Source organism: Populus euphratica, unplaced genomic scaffold (genome assembly GCF_000495115.2).
Source record: "Populus euphratica unplaced genomic scaffold, PopEup_1.0 scaffold108.1, whole genome shotgun sequence".
In the NCBI taxonomy this organism is placed as follows: Eukaryota; Viridiplantae; Streptophyta; class Magnoliopsida; order Malpighiales; family Salicaceae; genus Populus; species Populus euphratica.
In genome coordinates, this window is record NW_011499996.1 from 582292 (window position 1) to 606991 (window position 24700).

General features: G+C 33.8%; 2 protein-coding genes across 2 annotated transcripts; both read right to left on the reverse strand.

Annotated features, from left to right (window-relative positions):
• Positions 1-1131: 1131 nt before the first annotated feature.
• LOC105140656 (uncharacterized) lies at positions 1132-2897 on the reverse strand. Its single transcript, XM_011047566.1, has 4 exons — positions 2880-2897; positions 1762-2198; positions 1309-1409; positions 1132-1203 (listed from the first exon to the last, which is right to left on the reverse strand). Exons 1-4 carry the CDS (start codon positions 2895-2897, stop codon positions 1148-1150), a joined length of 612 nt encoding a protein of 203 aa, XP_011045868.1. The 3' UTR covers positions 1132-1147.
• Positions 2898-4677: 1780 nt separating this feature from the next.
• Positions 4678-9652, reverse strand: LOC105140652 (kinesin KP1-like). Its single transcript, XM_011047564.1, has 18 exons — positions 9538-9652; positions 9283-9440; positions 9103-9195; positions 8615-8816; positions 8212-8339; positions 8012-8095; positions 7806-7883; positions 7622-7714; positions 7495-7524; positions 6781-7122; positions 6620-6701; positions 6441-6536; positions 6181-6360; positions 5931-6037; positions 5659-5851; positions 5364-5484; positions 5019-5272; positions 4678-4865 (listed from the first exon to the last, which is right to left on the reverse strand). Exons 1-18 carry the CDS (start codon positions 9650-9652, stop codon positions 4678-4680), a joined length of 2544 nt encoding a protein of 847 aa, XP_011045866.1.
• Between the last annotated feature and the right edge of the window lie 15048 nt (positions 9653-24700).

Below are 24700 nucleotides of genomic sequence, written 5' to 3' on the forward strand. Positions count from 1 at the left end.
TTCCACGGTAGGATGCTTAGAGTTTCTTAACATTTTATATTCAGACTAAAAAGCCTAGATTTTATGAAATAATCTCACGGGATCAGGTGTTAGGTCAGGCCACCAGCCTAGGCCCAAACAATGCCCAAGACTAGAGCGAGGTTCGTGGCACCTCAACCTAATGTGTGCCGGGCCATGTGCCTGGTGTGGGAGGCCAGAAATGCCCAAAACTAGGCCTAGGCCATGACGCCTAGGCTCAAGGGGTGCCAGGCTAATTGGCCTAGTCCTGGGTCCACACAAGGATGGAAGGCATTTGCTTCAGCGTGAAAACACGTGGTGTTGCGAAGGAAGAAAGGAAATAAAAAGGGAGAGAAAGGTTAAGAGGAAGTGAACTTGTGATCCACATTCTGCCGCCCCATTTACATCACAAATTACACAATTGGTTGCATATTCTACCTCCCTGATGGGCCCAAGCCAACTTAAACATTGTAAACCACAACAATGCATTTCTCCAAAAGCTGTTGAGAAATAGTTCAATTTAGAATAAGGGGCCAGTTATTTATTTAACCTGAAAATAAGTTTAATTACTCATCCTTTGGACAAGAATTACGAGGAAGAACATAAGAAGTGTAACTTTTAAGTATTCCAAGGTTTCCTTTGAATTTTTATGCAAGGTAGTCATGATCATCATCATAACCATTTGGAAATGAAACCCCAGATTCATTTCTGGCAATTTAGTGCCAAGATGACCATCCCTGAGACACCTGACCTAACCTTCAGCTAGACAAACTTCAAAACATGATCCTCAAGCAATCATGCATATGAATTTTGCTTGCACCATTTTCCTTCAGCATCATATATTCAGCACAATAGCTTGATCATGATAGAACAGTCGGACACGTCAAATATACAAATGTCTCGTTGCAGGAACTTATATTTCAGAGAATTTCGGTTGGAGGTAAGTACAAAACTGTTTCGTTGTAAGAATCAGAAATGGGAGGCAGAAAATATAACTTGTAGAGGGGATAGAAGCCTCCATGTATCTATGATTATGAACACTACCTACCACTGCAAGTCAGTGAATAAAAAATAAGGAAATGAAGTAACCGATATGAAGAAATCAACGTATAAGAAAATAATCCTTGAAGGCTCAATGAATACTTTCAATTTACTGCCATCGCTTTGAAGACTTGACTAAGTTGGAATTGCCAGTTTTCTTAATACCTGAAAGAACCATTTATGATAAATTTAAGGGAGAAAAATGGAGTATAATCACTATGCAAGAAATTTCTGCACATTTTATTATATAACTACCTGATTTTTACTTACTTGTTGACACTTTTGGGGAGTCCGTTGACACAGTCGCTGCCCTTGATGTGGCCTGTGCTTGGTTTTGTAAGAGTCGAGAAGTTGATGCCATGCTAGTACTCCTGCACAAAACCAAGTTCATAAAATCCCATGTTTCCATATGTGTGTACGTAACTGAACTGAACGTGTGATGCTTTTCGATCTTTACAGTCTACTTATGATTGTGGAAAGCCTACAGATAAATGCCAGAACATCCATCCTCTTTTTTTTTTTTGAATTGTTCCATGCAGAATTATCACATTCAAAGCATTCTCTTACTGTCAGCGAAGCACCTCTGTTTCATTTCGAAAGAACAATAGATTCTCTTTTGGGAGATGAAAAAGATGACTGGACATTTTATGTTTTAATATGCATGTATGATCATGTAAGAAAATCTCAAGGAAGCACAGAAAGCACTAGAAGCACGCTACTCACTTCCGCAATTTATTTGATGGCTTTGTGCCTTGATCCGTTTCGCCATCAGGTTCTTCTCCCACTGAAAGAGCATCATCATAAATGTCACTTAATCTATCCCCACAGTCTCCATCTCCAAATCGAAATATCTCTGCATCTGCAAATGACATAACCTGACCTGTGTCCCTTTCAGAAAGTTTAGATTGCTGGGAACCAGCTTCAGAATGCCTGTCACTGTGCTCTGGATTGCTTTCCTGACAAGAAGCTGTCTCATTTCCCATGCTTTTCCTGATCGATGGTTTTTGGGTTCTATGAGGATTAACACCTGAAAAATCTTCGCTTGCAGAGGAATTCCCATACCTCAGTGAGCCAGGATACTCGTTTTTGACATCTTTAAGTAATTCCAACTGCTCAATTTCATCATCTTTTTTGGCAATTGTGTCTTTGAGAGATGCCACCTACATATACAGTCTTGTTAAATGGAATGAGCATGCTAGTCAAATCTCGTAGAGACTAAAAAATAAATGAAGTATAAGGCTATTGTGGTACAAAATTCCTTCAACCATTAATTTCTAAACATTTATATGTTGTATCTCGAGAACAATATTACTTCTGAATGTTCTTCGCAGGAGTTCAAAGTTCTTTGGGCACCTTTTAAGATAAGTGACCCAAGAAATCATGAAATCTATTTAAACCAAGTTTCTCACCAGTTAATCAGCATATTATTGCATAATATTGATATTTTTTTATACAATATAGTGTAGAATGAAAAAAATCACTCGTCCGAAGAACCGAACTCGTTCCAGATCGTTCCTTAAAAAATCCCAGAAGTAATAAAAACTTTATGTTTAATTTTATTTTAGGAATTCATTAGAGAGACAGTTATAATTGATTATTAACTTCATATATTTCATTTTTATTGCTGTTCTTGGTTTCCCCTTCTCTTTTCTTTCTCTATGCCTCAATTTTCTTCTTCGTCAGAAACCCTATCTATTGCCAAGCATGGATGAAAACTGATTTTGCCTGTAAGCTCATGCCTTCCCATCAAAATACAAGTAAAATGAAGGATGATGACTGAATGAATTGAGTTCCTAACTTCCATCCAGAAACCTGATCCAATGAAGGAATCTTAAATAAACCTGAGGTAGCCCAGTCATATACGGTAGATTAAGAGACAATTCATTGTAGATTTTTTCTATTACTGGGGTAGAATGATATTTTTCATGGGATCTAGAGTTTATTCACATATTAATTGGGAACAATTTAATAGGTTATATTTCAATATACAGTTAAATGATATAAATGCCCTTAAAAAACATAAAAAAAACAAAAAAAACTAACAAAGTCTTTTCATAATCTGTTTTTGACACGTAGTACACTTACTTCATTGTTCTTGAGGATGAGTCAAAAAGTATTTTAATATTTTCTTATTTTTTTATTATATGTTATTTGGTTTAGCAGCAAATTAATATATTTATAAAAAAAACTAAAAAAAAAACTATTGGTATATATAAAGACATGCACTAACGAGTGAATGTCACTTGCACCGCACCCCTCAGGAGGTGCGAAAGAATTATTCATTAACCAAAATTTCACAACTAGCATGTTGTTCGATCAAAGCGTCTAACAGAGACAAAGCTTATGAGGTTACGTGTACAGCCCAAATCAAGACGGCTGAGCAATAGTTAACTTATTTTCTCCTTCCTCTATTTTCTCTCTCTACTGTTTAATATTTATGTCAAATTATAAAAAAATCAAGGTCATTCTCCATTTATTTTGTCTTGCAATTATAATCTTTTTTTATGTGACTGGTTTTTTTTGTTTTGAATTCTTTTATATATATATATATATTATTTGATTTGATTTTATATCAAATATAGCACTCATTCTCTTTATTATTGTGTTTTATTCTTTTCTTGTTTTTTTTTTAATTTATCCCTTAACATTTTATTTTAATTTTTTCTTTCTAGATTGAGTCTTCATTCGGTTAATTATATTTTTTTCAATTAGTCCCTTAACATTTTATTTCTTTTTTTAATCCAATTTTTATCCTCATTATTTTAATTATTTTTTTTTTCATTTTTTCATTTGTTTTTTCTTTCAATTTTTTCCTCGATATTTTATTACATTTATTTTTTATTCAATTTGGATCCTTGCTTTTTTTATCATTTTTTATTTTTTTATTAAATCTCTTATTATTTTTTTCATTAGTTTTTATACTAAATTTGATCCTTATTATTTTGATTATTATTAGTTTTTTTTAATGATTAAAAATTTCTTCAAGATTTTATTTTTGTTTTTTTAAAATTATCTTAATCTCATAATTATAGTTGCTAGTTTTGAAGATTAACCCGATTTAAATTTAGTTATTTTTTAATTTTATTCTTTGATATTAGGTTATTGAATTTTGAACTTTCTATTTTTTTTCTTTTCTTCCTCTAAGGTTATCCAAACTCGCGGGTTAGTCAAGTTAACATAAGTTGGTTTAGATTTTTTTTAAAATTTTATCCTTTGACGTTGGGCTATTGGGTCTTAAGATTTCTTATTTTTTATGTTTTTTATTTCTATAAAGTTATTTCAAGTTGCAAATTTATTAGGTTAAGCTAATATGACTCGAGTTTTTTTTCAATATTTTATTTATTTATTTAGCTTTGATCCTTTTTTATATTATTTTGAAAAAAAATTCTCCCAATCTTATGTCACAAGTTAGTAGAGTGAACTCGAGTTTTTATTTTTCGTGTTTTTTAATTTTTTTTTTAGTTTTATTCTTTAAAATTAGCTTTCTTAGGTTTAAGTTTTATATTTTTTTCTGAATTATAAATTTAACAAATTAATTCTAGTATGATTATTATTATTTAAATTATTTTTATATTGGAACAAAGTTAATCCATTCAACTCAACGGCACTGCTCGGACAAAAAAAAAAATCTAGTATATTCTATATAACATCAGTGAAACTAACCTGGTCCATTAATTCCCTAGCATCTCTGCCCTCCTTGCTGCTTCGTGCTGCACCTAGCTCAACTCCAGAGACCCTCTCTGCGAACTTCAGAGTGCTTATTGTTTCTGAATATGAAATGACATCAGGATTGAGCTGTACAAACATAAGCGTCTTTGCTTGACCTCCTGTAACGTGGAAAAGGAAGAAAATATACATTTACATCAAGTCTAAAGATTGTTTAGTTTGCCCCAACTTTTCGAGAAAGGTTACCAGCATATTGAACTAGAAAATAACTCAAAGCCAGTTTTTGACAAGAAGGGAACATGAGAAAGAACTACCTAAAGAGCTTTGCAGTAGTTGAGTGAGCTTGCTGTTTCTGTATGGTACGTGAGAATTCTTTTGTGCCAGAGCGAATATAACATCCCCAAGGGCAGATAATGATCTGTTTATATGTTGTGCTTCTCTAAGTCTATCTCCAGTTGCCTCAGAGCGATCTACCCTTTCGCTGCCTGCTAGATCCACCAAATGAAGATTACCATGTAAAGCAGCCCCAGAATGCAAATCCTTTCCACGAACATGGATACTGACAACACTGTGTTACAGAAACAAATCACAATCACAGCTAGATTTAAGATAAACGTAACGTGGAGGCAAGAATAGGATGAAATATTTACTGTAAGTACCTGTGAGAGCGGCTGCTTCTTTCATTCATGGAAGTAGCCCCAACAGCTCTGTTTCTTAGTCCAATATCCATTAATTCCAAAACGTCTGAAGTTGATGTAACAGGATGCATGCTAGCATCTGGTACTGCCAAACCATTGGTTTGGACAGAAGACTTAATCCCAAGGGTGTGCAAATCAAGGGAAACAGAACAACGACAGAGAGAGAGTGCCTCATGTATTTTATGAAAGAGATAAAAACCAAACTAAATGGTAACGATCTGGGTGATATGTTGATAAGAACACTCTCACCTAATATATATAAAAGGATATTTTTTCTGAGAACCATCGATCAACAGTAAGTCGTGCACTTGTTCGTTATATATTTCAACCATCTGAACCTGAATCTCATAGTTAAAGGAGCCTCCTCTACTCAGCGAAATTTTGAAAAGGTCATTTAGAGCCCGATAATTGACCCCCCAATCCTCCTCAGATGCTCCATTTGGACCAGTCTGGAATAAAAGGTCAAGTTTAATCAGCATTGCAAGAGAGCATCACTGCATGAAAATGAAACTAAACAAAAAGACATACCATTGTGTAAGTTTTTCCTGAACCAGTTTGTCCATAAGCAAATATACACACGCTAAATCCATCCAGTACAGAGCGTATCAATGGTTGAGTGTCTGAATATACCTCCGCTGTCAATATCCAGGGCAGATAGCATGTTAGGGATGACAAGAATTTACATCCACAGCCATGCCAGCAGAATGTACAAGCACAAAAACAATACAGCATGCTCAAGTAAGCCCTATCCAAATGAAAAGGATGTGGAGCCGAAAACCTTGAGTAGAATCTGGACCAAAGACCTTATTGAACTTAAAATTGCGACGTCTGTCTTTCCCTTGTTTGGAGGGATTCACAACAGCCACCTCTCCATTTTCACCTATATATTCTACCGCTGTTTGTTTTGCAACCTGCCCTGGAAGAAATGGCCTTATACGGCAATAAACTCTGATGTTTCCTGTGAAACAAAATGGAAGAGTTACATACTCAAGGATTGCACACGTGTAAACCTTGTACAGAAAATGCTAGCAGTGGCACCTTTTAATTCCTGAAGCTCATTGAACATCCTCCTATTTTCAGCAACGACAAAGTGATAGTCCCCGGTTGCATCGATTAATGCTTTTAACTTCACTTCTGAGCAAGATGAAAATTAAATATTAAAAAACTAACTATCACTGATTGCATAAATTGATAAACTATACTGCAAACCTACCAACCTAAGCCATTGAATTCCTCTGTGTAGCTTTTTTGTACTTCTAAAATTTCTTGCTTGATGGACTTGCAGGAAAACCTCATTCCCTGAACATTTTTATAACTTTCGTCAGATTCTTAGTTAGAATGATGCTAGGCTAAAAGTCCCTACGTGGTGATATTATACCTGTAGTGCACCAAATTGAAACTCAACAAAGCCCTTAAAAATGTCCTCTTTCTCATTGAACGTCTTAGATTTTGACTCTGAATATGCCGAAAGCACTTTCACTTGGTTCCTGGAATCTTCCAAGAGGAGTTCAAGCTCTTTTAATCTCTCCTCAAGGCCTGCTTTAGCACCCTTGACTTCTGCTTCCATTTGCAAGTGACGTAGTTCATGCGTCTCTTTCACTAATTCTAACTCTTGTTTCAAGGTTGAAAGATCAAGGTCTCTTTGCTCCCTCTCTATGATCAACTTAGCTACATGCTCCTCTTCAAGTCTCTTCTCTCCTTCCATTTTGGACTTCTCAATCTGTCATCAGAAAACAAAATCCCGTTATATGAATATTATGAAGAACATCCACACAGCAAGTACAAGGAAACGATTTCTTTTTATTTTCTTATTTAGATAGTGAAATTCTCTCATCCTAAAAATTCCTAAACTAGCCAACAAAAATGCAAGAAAAACCGAAACAAACCACAAATAGCATATATTTTATGTACTCCGTCTAACGGCATAAAGTAGTAAACAAAAAGAATGCCACCACAAAAGAGATTGAGAAGATAGTATGTGAGAAGATAGCAGAAAAATAGTTCCAAAAGGAGTCCAAAATACAAGAGTTTCAGTGAGCATTTTTAGGTGTAAACAGCTTAAGAGTTGTTTTTTCTTCTCCGTGAAACATACCTTTAAATGTTGAAGCTGGTCCTTAACAGCCTGCAAAAGTATTAATATCAGAATAACTGGTATAAACCCACGTTTAGGAGAGTTTTATACCACTCATATTGTCTGGAATAAGTTGTTTTTTCCATACCCCTCTTTCTTCACCAGTCCCAGAAGCAAGGGCTTCAAGAACTCTGATCCTTGACTGGTACTTCTCCTCACGAGCTTTGAATAGATTATTTTGCTAAAGACAGAGAAGCATAAAGATGTTGCCTTTGGTATAGTCAATCCTAGGAGAAACAATTCAAAATTAAGAAATCTGAAATGATTCTTACAGTTCTTAAGTGCTCTGCTTGAGTTGATATACGTCGTTCAATCTCTTGCACTACTTTTCTCAACAGACAGGCCACACGCTGTGCAACAAAAGGAATGGTAAAAGTGTATGTATGCATGCACGTACAAATTGCAGTTGCAGTGATACATAGATACTGAAACATATTCAATGCATGATGTTATTCCAATATATCCTCCTATTACATACATGTGGTATTTCGTAACTCTTTCTTTCAATGCTTTCATCCAATATTCCGTTCACAACACTCAAAAGCGACTGAGTTGGTGAATTCTGCATACGAGATGTTGAAATGTCATTAACAAGGGCTCAGAAAGAAAACATCAATGAGAAAACTCTAGCATAAGAAAACATGAATGTCCATTGAGATTATTCAAATGAAAACTAACATCCAAACTGTTTGATTTCATCATTTCAGAAATTTTTGCGGTAGAAAGATCTGAAAAGCGGCCTTGTTTCAGTTGAAACACCTCATGGAATTTATGCCCAACACGGTGCATGGATGCAGCGGATGGCTCTGTGGACACGAAACAAAGAGTACAGATGGACCATTTAAATTTAAATAACAGCATATAAGACTTGGTAGACATAAAAGAACGATAATTTATCGGCATTTTAGCCATACATGCATTAGAGGACAGTAGCCTGCTATTTCCACATGACATAAGATCAGCTTGAAAATTGCTGTGGTACGGCATTACACTCTTCATGCCCAGCCGTTTTAAGCCATTCTATGTGCATATATCTCAATCAAGGGAGAGGGGAAGCCATACCTGGCATAGCAGGACTCACCTAAAGCTTGTTGAGATTTTGCCTCCGGGGAAAACTTCCGCTTTTCTTCCCCAAATGTTGGAGAAAAATGGCCATTGGAAGATGCATCCCCTCGAGGACTGCCAAATCTAGTAATCCCACTTGTGGGTGAGAGATTACCTCCCAAATATGCAAATTGTGCTCGAAGTGTTGAAAGGCAATCCATAACATTCTTCATGGATCCCTACAGATTTGAAACACAGTGGATGGAGAGACAGAGAGAGAGAAGCTGGAAGAATAATAAAAAAACTTGATGTGCGCAGACCAACAAGTGACATAGATTGGCTCTAGTTGACAGCAATATCATTGTAAACCAAAATTCTGGTGATGCATGCAATCTGATAAAATAATAAACATTTTGGTAGCAGGAAAGCATAATTATAAACTTGCTTCTAACTTAGCAATCAAATATGTTCTTATGCATAAAATTAATTTATGTGGAACAATAAAGCAGACAAACATTGGATTACCGTCTCCAGGTCCGACAGTTCGAACTTGAGAATTCCCAACTCATCCATGCATGCCAGAAACTTCTTAACATTTTCTGAGCGAGAACTACCTTCCTAAAATAGAAAATGCACTATCAAATCAACTAACCAAACGCCTAATCTTAAGTAACTCAAACATAAATACCATAACAAATAAGCAACCTTGTACGAAAAGCCAGGTCTAAGCCTATTTAAAATCTGTAGTAGAACAGTCCCATCAATCAAACAGGTCCTCAACTGCTCGGACGAGGCTTTTACTGGAAAATTTAAACTAGGAACAGTACTATTCATCCACTCCACCAATATCGCTCGCTGATTGGCTTGAGACGGCAAAAAGGGAAGGGAAAAGGGATAAGAAATTCTTCAGATGAATAAGAAAACAACTGCAGATAAAAGGAAAATAAGATTTTCACTTACATTCAATGTCTTTGTTATAAATTACAGTTGGGTCGAAAACTTCCGAACCACCAGATATCCTTGAGCTATGGACTCTCCTGTATTGTGCTATGAGGTTATCCGAAGCTGAATTCATTGTTGACCTTTGAAGTCGATTATCAAAGCATGGCGTATGTATAATTCCACACAAATTCCCAAAGCAATCCTGAAAAGTGGTTAAATACAGCAACCATGAGACTGATTTATCTAAAATGATAAAGAAACACACAATAATGCATTAGAACTCTAGGCATTTTTCCTGAGTAATGTGAAATTACTTTACAGGAACTTAAATTTAACTGTCAGAAGAAAAATCCCTTTAACCATTAGAAGAAATTGCAAATCTGCAATGCAATTTAATATCATCAAATCAAACAGAGTATTGCATAGGAGTTTTAGCTATAAGAACAAATATATGCAGACACCAGATACTCTACGACAGCAGAGATTATTTCCACATTCAGGACTCATTTCAGCATTAGGAGAAAATTGGGAAAGTTAAAAGAAGAGGACAGGCTTCAGATTATGAATTTACTCATTAAAACTATACTCTAAGACCTCCAAGGAAAATGATTACCCGAGAAATTCACAACAAAAGGAAGATATGAAATCCATGCAGTATGAGCCAGAATCACCCCCCATTGAAAACCTTAGCTAAGAATTTGAAGCAGACATTAAATACAAATCAGGATTGCTATAAAAAAGAAGAAAGAGGGGAAACAAACTGAATTACTACATATATATAAGATGGATGAGCTAAAAGATCATGCTTTTATACGAAATTAAAACAAACTGACAGCACAACGCAGGTATGTTCAATAAACAATTGACATGCAATGCGATCATCAAATAAGCAAACATCCAAATAATAGATTCACTAATAAAAAAGAAAAAGGAAAAGAAGCCACCTGATAGAGACATAGAGACGTGAAGGTAACAATGCACACGTTGTACTTTAAGGAGACTTGCATGTAACTTGGTCATGTCACGAGACAATAAAAGTACAAGAATAAATAGTAGATTACATTAGATTTTCTTTGTTCTTTTTTCTTTCTTGATCGAACTTTCCCTTCATCTCCTTTTGTTTTGTTTATGTTAATCAAATGATTGTGATTCGTTTCGTATCCCAATGCAAAGGAGACAGACAATGCGTAAAAAGAGGAGTGTAACTCTGCCTATTCTTTTCTGTGTGGTGTTCATTGAAATGTGGAAAGTGGTCTTTTCCGTTCCATGGCTTTAACTGTCCTAATTAATTCTGGCTTGTTGGGGATTATGATGTTGTTACTCCTTACTACTACAATACTTGTCCACATTCAAGAAAAAGAGAGAGGATTAGGGTTAAGTTTGCCTCTCTCTAAGTACGAAATCATAATCAATAACAATATAAATTCTTTTAATATAATAAATCTTAATCTTCAAAGCCGGCCCATCTCAACAAGGTCCTTTAATATGATAAATCTTAATCATCTTTGACCTTTTAATTTTTGAACATTTTGCTAAGTCTCTAATCTTTTGCTAATCAAAACTTCTCTCAAAACTCTCATACTCTCACACCATGTAAATCTCATAGCTCAATTCTTTGTACTTTGACCACTCACCTAGCACTACTTGCTCTTCTTCCCGCATGTCTATTTACTTGCATTTATTTTTCTTAATTGGTGAACAATTGATTATATAAGCTTCAACATTAATAGCCTATTTATTTTTGTATTTAAAAAAAATTAAAAATGAAAGATATTTTTTTTTTTTGCATTTTAAAAATATTTTAAAAAAATTGAAAGATTTTTTTTCTTTGCTTTAAATTAATTTTTTTAGTATTTTCATATTGTTTTAATATGTTGGTATAAAATGAATTTTAAAAAATAAAAAGTATTATTTTGATATTTTTTCAAGAAAAAATATTTTAAAAAGTAATTACAACTACAATACTAAACAAGATCTAACTCTTGATATCTTGACCAGTCTATTAATTAGTAGTTTTATTTGTGTTCAAAAGCCCTTACACGTACTTGTTTTATATTTTAAAAATATTTGTGATTATATAGTTAATTTTCTTTTTATAACTTGTTTTGATAAAAATTGTTTAACATATTCTAATATAATATAAAACTTTTATATATTTTATTGGAGACATGATCTCAACAATAAAGGATATACTCTTGCATTATTGTAAGGACCGATGCTTGCATTAGTGTTATTGCAAATAATTATCTCGCTTGAAGTTTGATGAAAAATGAATGTACACATACACACACAACACATAAAAGACATACAAAAAGGTGTCCACTTGTTAGTATACACAATCCTACAAACGAACGTACGTACGCAACTTGTTAAATGTATTTTTAGATATGTTTGTGGTATATTTGATTTTTGACATGCATTTATTGAAAGAATTTTAATTTAATTTATATGCTTGTTTTTATTCTAATTGGGTCACTTGTCCTATATTATATATATTTTTTTGTTTATTTTCTAGTTTAATATATTGGACTGCAAAAAACAATCCACAATTATTTAAATTAAATGATAAAGTAGAATATTATGCCTTGATCATTAATATAATTAAAAGCACACGGCTTTCTTTATTTCTTCGTGATCTTAGCATTTATTTGTCTCATCCATATGTGATCATATTATTGTAATTTTGTTTAAAATGATTGTTAATTGAAATATTTGAGATCATATTAAAAATGAAGTACAATTTTTTTTGGAGTTAGAATTTTATTAAAATTAAATCTCTAACATAAACTCTTTAATATGAAATATCAATATCATATAAATAAGTTATAGATAAATAGAGGATTGATCTCAAAAACTCATTGGTTAACATAATTTGGAGAAATTCATAACCTTTTAGAGAATTTATCCCATATAAAAAACAAATAAGCTTTTTAAAATGGATTTAAGTTAATTTTAAACTTTTAGTATATCTTTCTTTATTGATGGATCTTATAGCTAAATATAAGATACCATTTCCATCATATATTTATTTTTTAAAATCTATTTCTTAGAACAAATATCTTTGGAGGGAGGTGTTCCATGTAAAATAGATAAGAATCCAATCATAGATTTCTTCATACTAAGTTATTTTAGCATTTAGTTTATATGTATGGATTGAGATCATCTAAGCAATCTTTTAGATCTATCTCTATGGATCTCTATATCTAATATATAGGTTGTTTCTCTCAATTAATTTATGGAGAAATTCTTGGATAACTAAAATTTTGCTGATTAAAGTAAAGATATGTCATTTCGTAACAATAATATGTTATCTATATAAATTATTAAGAAAACAACACCACTTTCACTAATTTTTTATAAACATAAGGTTTATTTTTTTTTTATGAAATCAAATCTATTAATTATACCATCAAAATAGAATAAAAGTTGTGTGAAATGGGTTTTTAAAACCAAACTAAATGAGAAAAGTGAGGTCAAAAAGTGTAAGGTACATTTAATATTTAAGGGATACAAACAAGAATACGGTATTGATTATAAAAAAAAATATTTGAACCAGTTGCAAGGTGTTTATAGATGAACTTCTAGGCTTTGTACAACAAGGCAAGGTGAAGAAGACTTCTATATTAAAATAAAATAAAATTATGGACTAAAACAAGCACTGCAAAGCCATATACATGCATATTTTATCAAAAAAAAGCCTTTCAAAAGTGTTGTATAATTGATTAGTACTTAAAAGTGCATTTTTATCATGGTTTTATATTATCATTTTGCACTTGAAGTATCAATAACTCCTTAACTAAAATATGTTTTATAATAATATATCTAATAATATAAGATACCTATAATTTGTGGTAAATGTCTATTTTTAATGTAGGCCTATCACATAAATGAAAGGATTGATTGATGACTTGAAGAACTTAAATTGCAAGGATAAAGAGATGGCCAAACTTAGAAAAGAGATGTCGGTGCAATCCAAACTGGAACACTGTTCGGTAATTGGGTCATATCTAGAGCTATATATCTCAGATTTAGGTCCAATTTATATGGATGGAAAGGTAAGACATAGGCCTACAACTTTCATATGGAGCCCAAGATCTAAAAAGGCCATTATCAAGTCCAAATTGTAGCAACAACAAAGAAGCCCGAATCTGTCTTCCAGCCCGAGCACTGTTCGGTATTTTGGCCATATCTGGAGTTCTAGAAGTCCAAATGAGCTGAAGTTTTTACACAAGAAAGCTGAGACAATTGCCTACAACTTTCATGTTTGCAACGGGCTCCAGTTTTGACGTTATCAATGACTTTTTGGGCAGACAAGAGAAGATAAGGATTGTCACCAAGTCAAAAGTTGGCCACCCACTTATCAATTAGTCATCAAATCAATAGTTCCCAAGACAATTTCCTACAACTTTCATGTTTACAACTGGCTCCAGTTTTGACGTTATCAATGACGTTTTGGGCAGACAAGAGAAGATAAAGATTGTCACCAAGTCAAAAGTTGGCCACCCACTTATCAATTAGTCATCAAATCAATAGTTCCCAATTTTGGCCTATAAAAGGAGGCATTTGCCATGCATTTAGGCATCTTGGTTTCCAGATCAAGATCATGCTCTTCCTTTCTCTCTTTGTATTTTTTGTAATGTTTATGCTTTGCTTTCATTAATATTAAGTTTATGCCTTTCATTTCCTTTCCTTTACTTAGTTAGCTTTTATGTTCTTATTTTGTTTATCTATTTTTCTTTCTTTAATTATGTCTAGCTAAGTTAGTTATGTCAAGGTGAGAAGGTTACACTAATGGTGTAAGAATAAGTATAATGTAAACTTAATATGGACTTTAATATTTGATACTAACATGTTTTATATTTGTTATCTTACTTTTATGTTCTTATTTTGTTTATCTATTTTGCTTTCTTTCATTATGTCTAGCTAAGTTAGTTATGTCAAGGTGAAAAGGTTACACTAATGGTGTGAGAATAAGTATAATGTAAACTTAATATGGACTTTAATGTTTGATACTAACATGTTTTATATTTGTTATCTTGTTCACTCTTTAATACTTTGCTTGTTAAATGACTAATCTTGATTTATGTTGTATAACACTTGGTACAACAAATGCTTGGCACTTTCATAGCCCATAATGTATGGTATAACCGACACCTGAGCTATGAAAGGAACTTGATTTGTTGTTAACATAAGTTATAATCATGAATGCTTGACGAGATTTACAAGTATTAGCATTAATTGAATAAGATGACTAATGTAATCATGTTAACAATATATAATCTGATTGGAACCTCCTTTGTGTGTGGTTTCCAATTCAATAATAAGAGTTTATACTATACTTGTTTGATATACCATTAGTGGAACCTCTAACCTTGACATTTGTTATTATTATTGTTTAATCCTTAAATTAATTTTCCATCTCCAAGTTCTCATCATCATCATCTTCTTCTTCTTCTCTTTCTTTATTATTATTATTATTATTATTATTATTATTATTATTATTAGTACTACTAATATTACTACTACTATTATTATTATTATTATTATTATTGTAGTTATTGTTGTTATTTCTATTATTGTTGTTTATAATTGTTATTTATAATTTGTACAATTAACCTCCCTATGGTTCGACCCCGGTCTTGCCGGGTTATTTATTACTTCGACACTCCTGCACTTGGGAGAAGACATCAATCTTTTCGTCGTGTCAAGTTTTTGGCGCCGTTGCCGGGGAGGTAAGTTCTTGTATAAATTATAGTTTTTATTTTATTTTCACTTTTTACTTTTCTTGTATATAACTTTGTCTCTTTTATTTTGTTTCTCCTTATTTTGTTTTCTTCCTTCTTCTTTTGTTTTCTTCTTCATTTTATTATATTCCTACACGTGCATGAGAGTGTGGTCACGCACATCAAGTGGTAGACTTTGTAGGGTGTCCTCATCATTTTCAGAAAATATGGCCGAAGAAGATAATCAATCACTTCATAATGAAAATAATGAGAATAACCGTGCTAGAACACTTAGAGACCACATGAATCCCACAAGAACAAGTGCACCATCATGCATAGTTTTTCCTCCTGATGCATCTCATTTTAATTTTAAACCAGGTATTATTCAACTTTTACCTTCTTTTCATGGTTTGGAATTGGAAAATCCATACTTGCATTTAAGAGAATTTGAGGAGCTCTGCAACACATATAATAACTTAAATTGTAGCATGAACACCATCAGATTAAAGCTTTTTCCTTTTTCATTAAAAGATAAAGCTAAAACATGGCTACAAAATTTGAGACCAGGATCCATTCGTGCTTGGGATGAAATGCAACAACAGTTTTTAAAGAAGTTTTTCCCATCTCATAGAACAAACTCTTTCAAGAGACAAATCACCACTTTCACTCAAAAACCAGGAGAAACATTTTACAAATGTTGGGATAGGTATCGAGACTTGCTTAGTACTTGCCCTCATCATGGTTTTGAAACATGGAGATTGGTTTCACATTTCTATGAAGGGTTAACACCTAAAGATAGGCAAATGGTTGAATTGATGTGCAATGGAACTTTTGAAGATAAAGACCCTGATGAAGCAATGGAGTACTTAGACTTGTTAGCTGAAAATGCTCAAAATTGGGACACCGCGGGTACTTATGAGGCACCGAGTAAAACTCAACCTCATACATCTAGTGGAGGTATGTACAACCTTAGGGAAGATCATGACCTCCAAACCAAATTTGCATCTTTAGCTAGAAAAGTTGAGGCACTAGAATTGAAAAAGAGTGGTCAATTAAAATCTGTTGAAAACATTGTGTGTCAAATCTGTGAAACAAATGAACACTCAACCAACGATTGTCCAACCTTGCCTTCTTTTAAGGAATGTCTCCATGAACAAGCCCATGCTTTAAACAGTTTTCAAAGGGCCAACCACAACCCATACTCCCAAACATACAACCCTGGTTGGAGAAATCACCCAAATTTCAGTTGGAAGAGTGAGAACAACAATGCACAAACTTCACAACCACCGTTTCAAGCACACCATAATTTCCAAAATTCTCATGGATATGCACCTCCTTATGCTCCACCTCCTAGAAGAAATCTTGAATGCACCTCCTTATGCTCCACCTCCTAGAAGAAATCTTGAGGAAACATTGCATGCATTCATTGAAAAGCAAGAGACAATCAATACTCAACTTGCTCAAAACATGACAGATTTTAAAGATACTCTTGCTAAATTAACATCTGCTCTCAGTTTCCAAGAGAAAGGTAAGTTTCCATCTCAAACACAACAAAATCCCAAAGGGCAATACAATGCAAATGCAAGTAGTTCCGGAAGCCAACACATGGATCAAGTCAAATCAGTCACTACTCTGCGCAGTGGTAAGGTTATTGAAAAACCCTCTCTTGAACCTTATGAGAAATATGATGAATCAATCTCTGAGGGTAAGGAAGGGGATGAATCTGAAAATTGCAAAGAAATGACTGATTCACCGCCAGCACTTCCATTTCCTCAAGCCATGACCAAACAAAGGAAAGTCAATCACAATTCTGAAATTTATGAAATTTTCAAACAGGTAAGGATCAATATACCTTTGCTGGATGCAATTAAACAGGTTCCTTCCTATGCTAAATTTTTGAAAGATCTATGCACTGTGAAGAGGAAACTGAATGTGAAAAAGAAAGCCTTTCTAGCGGAACAAGTAAGTGCCATTCTTCAAAACAATAATGCTTTGAAATATAAAGACCCTGGTTGTCCTACAATTTCCTGCTTTATTGGAGAGCATAAAATTGAAAGAGCCTTACTTGATCTTGGTGCTAGTGTGAATTTACTTCCATATTCAGTTTTTCAGAGTCTCAATCTAGGTGAGTTAAAACCAACTTCTATAACTCTTTTACTTGCCTATAGATCTATAAAAGTGCCTAGAGGAATAATTGAAGATGTGTTAGTACAAGTCGATAAATTCATTTATCCTGTGGATTTTATTGTCTTGGACACACAACATGTTGAAGTATGTAATTCATTTCCTGTTATTTTAGGACGTCCATTTCTTGCAACTTCTAATGCATTGATTAATTGTAGGAATGGACTGATGAAGCTATCATTTGGAAACATGACATTGGAGATGAATATTTTCAACATTTGCAAGCAACCTGGAGATGATAATGATTTACAGGAAGTAGACTTTACTGAAAAATTAATTCATGATCAATTTCCAACCACTTCCAATGAAATTGAGATTGATGAATCTGATGATTTGGAAATGATTTATTTTCAGGAAGAATCAAAGACAAGTAATTGGAGGCCACAAATTGAGGAATTGCCACCACGACCAATTAAGTCCATACCTTCAAGTGTTCAACCACCAAAACCTGATTTGAAGCCGTTGCCATCCAATCTCAAATACTCATTTTTGGGAGAAAATGAAACTTTTCCGGTAATAATCTCTTCCAAACTTAATGCACATCAAGAAGGTAAGTTATTACAAACTCTGAAAATGCACAAAAAAGCATTAGGATGGACCATAGCTGATATAAAAGGAATTAGTCCTTTGATTTGTACACACATAATTTATTTAGAGGAAAATGCTAAACCCTCTAGAGAAATGCAACGAAGGCTAAATCCTAATATGAAAGAAGTAGTGAAAAATGAAGTCATTAAGCTTCTAGATAATGAAATCATTTATCCTATTTCTGACAGCAAATGGGTAAGTCCTACCCAAGTTGTACCTAAGAAGTCTGGAGTCACTGTGATAACAAATGAGAACAATGAGTTAATTCCCACTAGAACTGTTACTGGTTGGCGCATGTGCATTGACTATAGGAAACTCAATTCAATGACTAGAAAAGATCATTTTCCTTTACCTTTCATGGATCAAATCCTAGAAAGAGTTGCAGGTCATGAATTTTATTGTTTCCTAGATGGCTATTCGGGTTACAACCAAATTGAAATTGCATTGGAAGATCAAGAAAAGACTACTTTCACATGTCCATTTGGTACTTTTGCATATCGAAGGATGCCTTTTGGATTATGTAATGCACCAGCCACATTTCAAAGATGCATGCTTAGTATATTTAGCGATATGGTTGAACATTTTCTTGAGATTTTCATGGATGATTTTTCTGTTTTTGGCGATTCATTTGATGATTGTTTGACTAATTTAGGAAAGGTTTTAACCAGGTGTGAAGAGAAGAATCTTGTGCTGAATTGGGAAAAATGTCATTTTATGGTAACAAACGGCATTGTACTTGGTCACATTGTTTCATCAAAAGGAATTGAGGTTGACAAATCTAAAATTGAGTTAATTGCAAACTTGCCAACACCAAAATCTCTTAAAGATGTTAGATCATTCCTGGGACATGCTGGTTTTTATAGAAGGTTCATCAAAGATTTTAGTGTAATATCTAAGCCTTTAAGTAACCTTCTACCAAAGGATACTATTTTTGAATGGACTGAACATTGTGAAGAAGCCTTTGTTAAACTTAAAAACTTGCTTACTTGTGCTCCTATCATTCAACCTCCCGATTGGTCATTACCTTTTGAAATAATGTGTGATGCTAGTGATTATGCCGTAGGTGTTGTTTTGGGACAAAGAAAAGATAAGAAACCTTATGTAATTTACTATGCAAGTAAAACTTTAAATAGTGCTCAAATGAACTATACCACCACTGAAAAAGAATTACTTGCAGTAGTATTTGCATGTGAAAAATTTAGATCTTATCTTGTTGGCTCACCTGTTGTTGTTTTTAGTGATCATGCAGCATTGAAATATCTTCTTTCTAAGAAAGATTCCAAGGCTAGATTGGTGCGGCGGATTTTATTACTTCAAGAATTTGATATCACAATCAAAGATAAGAAAGGCAGCGAAAATGTTGTCGCAGATCACTTGTCAAGATTGACAACAGATTCGAAAACTGACATCACACCAATCGATGACTACTTTCCTGATGAATCTTTACTTTCTGTCTCTACAATGCCTTGGTTTGCTAATATTGTCAATTTTCTTGTTTCAGGACAATTGCCAGCTCATTGGAATACCCAAGATAAAAGAAAGTTTTTGAACGAAGTGAAGAACTTTTATTGGGATGATCCTTATTTATTCAAATATTGTCCTGATCAAATATTTCTAAGATGCATTCCTGACAATGAGGTAAGTAGTGTCATTAAATTTTGTCATTCTGAGGCATGTGGGGGCTATTTCTCATCAAGAAAGACAACTGCCAAAATCTTACAAAGTGGATTTTACTGGCCCACCATGTTCAAAGACTCACATGCATTCTGCAAGTCTTGTGAAAATTGTCAAAAGTTGGGATCTATTTCAAAACGTCACATGATGCCTTTAAACCCTATTATTGTCATTGAGATCTTTGACTGTTGGGGTATAGATTTCATGGGCCCATTCCCTCCATCATTTGGTTTCTTATACATATTAGTCGCAGTAGATTATGTTTCAAAATGGATAGAGGCAATTCCAAGTCGAAACAATGATGACAAAACAGTGATAAAGTTTTTGAAAGAAAATATTTTGAGTCGATTTGGAGTCCCTCGAGCCATAATAAGTGATGGTGGAACACATTTCTGCAACAAGCCATTTGAGTCTTTAATGAAGAAATATGGAATCACACACAAAGTTGCCACCCTTTATCACCCTCAAACAAGTGGACAAGTAGAGCTTGCTAATAGGGAGATCAAACATATTTTGGAGAAAACAGTGAACCCCAATAGGAAAGACTGGTCTTTAAGACTTAATGATGCACTTTGGGCTTATCGAACTGCTTATAAAACATCATTAGGTATGTCACCTTATAGACTAGTCTATGGAAAACCTTGTCACTTGCCTGTGGAACTTGAACATAAAGCTTATTGGGCTATTAAAACTTTTAATTCAAATCTGGATGATGCTAGTCAACTGCGAAAATTACAAATAAATGAGCTTGAGGAAATAAGAAATGATGCATATGAAAATTCAAGAATTCATAAAGCAAGAATAAAAGAATTTCATGACAAGAAAATACAGAGAAAAACCTTCAATGTTGGTCAAAAAGTCTTGCTTTATAATTCTCGACTGCATTTATTTCCTGGAAAATTAAGATCAAGATGGAGTGGTCCTTTTATTATGAAACATGTGTATCCATATGGGGCCTATGACATAGAGAATCCAAAGAATGACAATGTTTTCAAGGTAAATGGACATCGTCTGAAAGTTTACTTTGACAATTTTTCAGTTGAACATAACTCTATTGAATTGGGTGATCCTGTATATAAAGATTGATTTTATTTTATTTTATTTTATTTTATTTTTGTTTCTTATATAAATATTGATTTTATTTTATTTTATTTTTGTTTCTTTTTGAGTGATTTTTGCAAGTTTCTTCACCCCGGTCAAATGGCGGATAATGGTACTCCATGACTTAAGTCAGTTCTTTCAGTTTCCCACAATTACTGGTATCTGTGTATATATCTGTGCAATTCTTTGAATCTCTCTTCCAATTCTCATTTGAAAATGGACACTAATCTTGAAAAATTGAAAAAGTATTTTCCCGCTCTGCCTCAGAATGCGATTACAAAAATTTACCGTGCTAGATGTGCAAGATTGAGATTATTAATGAATCATGGAATTCCTGAAGATATCCGTTGGTTGATTGAAGCAAAGGTCCGATTATCAGGTGAGTCCTCTAACTTCTTCATTTCACACATGCCTGGAACAGGTAAAAGCACTTTTGCAAAGAAGCATCGTGCAAAATGACTGGATGTCTGTCATCGATGTGCTAGATGGACTTGTAATACACAATGTCGTTCTTTAGGAATGGTATCTATAAACCGTGAAGATAAAATACAATTCATTAAGGATGGCCTGAGTAAGGAGTCTTTAGATAATCTTCTATTGACTCTTGAGACGCATCCTAGTGGAGATGTGCATCGTGCAATTCATGATTTATGGCCACTATTTCATAAAGAACATGATCGACTTAGTCTTGGGAATCTAACTAAAAAAGACCCTGTTTGCCAGTTTTTAAGAAAACTGGATGGGAAGCCTATCCCCAACCCATAAAGGGCGTTTAAGTCGTTCTTGGACGTAAAACCAAGGGAAGATGTGAGCCACAATCACAACTACCTGCACATACACATGTTTTTTTTTCAAAAGTAAATAAATAAATAAATAAAAAGAGAGAGAGAGTGTGTGAGACTCCAGCTGGCCTACATATAGATGTTATGACTGCCTTTCTACTTTCTCATCTATAAAACCCTCTTTTCCTTCCTTTCATTTCTACTCAACCCATACATTCAACAAATACAGAAGTGTGTAGACATGGCAAGTTCCTCAAGTCATCAAATAAGAAATATTTGTGTTTTCGGTGGATCTAGTCCTGGGAAAGAAAAGGAGTTTTTAGAATCAGCAAATCATCTTGGTCAGGTGCTAGTTGAGAGAAAGATTCATTTAGTGTATGGGGGAGGCAGTCTTGGGTTAATGGGAGGTGTGTCAATAGCTGCATTTTTAGGAGGTAGTCAAGTTTTAGGAATCGTCCCTGAAGCTTTGGCACAAGGGGACATCATTGGAAAAACAATTAGAGAGGAACTTCAGGTCTCCACAATGTCGGCTCGAATGAATGCAATGTTTAACCATGCTGATGCTTTCATTGCTTTACCAGGTGGTCTAGGCACATTGGAAGAGATCTTTCATATTTCCTCTTGGGCTCAATTGCACATTCACCATAAACCCATAGGTTTGTTAAATGTTAATGGTTATTATAATAAGTTGTTGTCTTTTCTTGATCATGCTGTGGAACAGGAATTTTTAACATCTTCTGCACGACAAATCATAATCTCTGCTACTACTGCTGAACAATTGATTGACCAACTACAATCTTTCATTCCTGTGATTGATCCTTCCATGAGTCGCATAAATTGGTCATCTAAGGAAAGCCGTAAAAAGCTTAGATTGGATTTGAGCCTTCATTTGTGAATTTTTGTGTCTTTTGGTTTTATTATTATGTTTTGTTATTTCTTATTTTTGTTTCAGTGTGTTTCAGGTTTTGTCAGTGTTCGTTATTTCAGGTGATATCTTTTATACTCTATTTTTCTACCTTAGAACATTGAGGACAATGTCTCGTTTTGGTTGGGGGGAGAGGGTAGTAGTTGATAAAAAAAAAATGTTTTTCATTTCATAAAACATATGCATAATTGTTGTTACTAGGATGGCAGAGTAAAGGAGTTCTTTTGTTAAAGTGACTCTTGAGACGCATCTTAGTAACCATTCTTAACAAGGTCTATTATAATACTTCCTGAAATATTCAGGTTTCCAAACTCTCGTATTATTACCACTTAATTCTGCTCATATACTTATTTAACATGTATTTTTAAACCTTAATTTACACACACACACTTTAACATATGATTGTGGGTTGCATATTGGATTATTACATTATTTATGTTCTTTTGTTAAAGGTAACAACTAAGGGAAAGGGATTGTATATAATTAAAAAAAAACATGAAAAAAAAAAGAAAAAAAGAAAAAAAATGATTATAATAAAAATGTAGATAAGTTTGATTTCGTAGCCTCCCTAACCTAAGCAATTAAGCCCGAAGGGGTGTTTTAACACCTAATACCCTAAAGTCAATTGACTTGGGAGCTATTGGCCCAACGCTTGTTACATGGGTTGAGGAGAAAAGCTTAAGGGAATCAAACATTGCACTATCTACATATCAGTATCGGCGACCCGAGTTACTAAGCTCGTAGGGGTGTCTTAACACCTAATGCCCTAAGACCAACTGGTCTGGGAGTCATTAGCTGAAAGCTCGTTACATGGGTTAAAGATGCATGATGTTTTTAAAGTATATGTATATAGAGTTAAAAAGAAAAAAGATAAAAAAAAAGATAAAAATAATAATCCCAACCCAAGGAAGTTAACCTTAAACATTAGAACAAAAATTTTGTTTTCTTCCAAGAAAAGCCCCATAATTATGTGTTGATACATTGAGCACAAAAGAAAGGTTTATTAATATCTTGTTAAGTGGTATTGAGCAGATATATAAATTTAATGAGAGTTTGTTTATCTGGATAGATTAATGGAAGTTAGATGATGAATACCTTGCTTTGTGGAATTTGCAAATTGTTTTTCTATTTTACGCTTTGATTACTAGGGACTAGTAATAAGCTGGTTGGGGGGTATGATTAGTACTTAAAAGTGCATTTTTATCATGATTTTATATCATCATTTTGCACTTGAAGTATCAATAACTCCTTAACCAAAGCATGTTTTATAATAATATATCTAATAATATAAGATACCTTTAATTTGTGGTAAATGTCTATTTTTAATACAGGTCTATCACATAAATGAAAGGACTGATTGATGACTTGAAGAACTTAAATTGCAAGGATAAAGAGATGGCCAAACTTAGAAAAGAGATGTCGGTGCAATCCAAACCGGAACACTGTTCGGTAAATGGGTCATATCTAGAGCTATATATCTCAGATTTAGGTCCAATTTATATGGATGGAAAGGTAAGACATAGGCCTACAACTTTCATATGGAGCCCAAGATCTAAAAAGGCTATATATCTCAGATTTAGGTCCAATTTATATGGATGGAAAGGTAAGACATAGGCCTACAACTTTCATATGGAGCCCAAGATCTAAAAAGGCCATTATAAAGTCGAAATTGTAGCAACAACAAAGAAGCCCGAATCTATCTTCCAACCCAAGCACTGTTCGGTATCTTGGCCATATCTGGAGTTCTAGAAGTCCAAATGAGCTGAAGTTTTTACACAATAAAGCTGAGACAATTGCCTACAACTTTCATGTTTGCAACTAGCTCCAATTTTGACGTTATCAATGATGTTTTGGGCAGACAAGAGAAGATAAGGATTGTCACCAAGTCAAAAGTTGGCCACCCACTTATCAATTAGTCATCAAATTAATAGTTCCCAATTTTGGCCTATAAAAGGAGACATTTGCCATGCATTTAGGCATCTTGGTTTCCAGATCAAGATCATGCTCTTCCTTTCTCTCTTTGTATTTTTTGTAATGTTTATGCTTTGCTTTCATTAATATCAAGTTTATGCCTTTCATTTCCTTTCCTTTACTTAGTTAACTTTTATGTTGTTATTTTGTTTATCTATTTTTCTTTCTTTCATTATGTCTAGCTAAGTTAATTATGTCAAGGTGAAAAGGCTACATTAATGGTGTGAGAATAA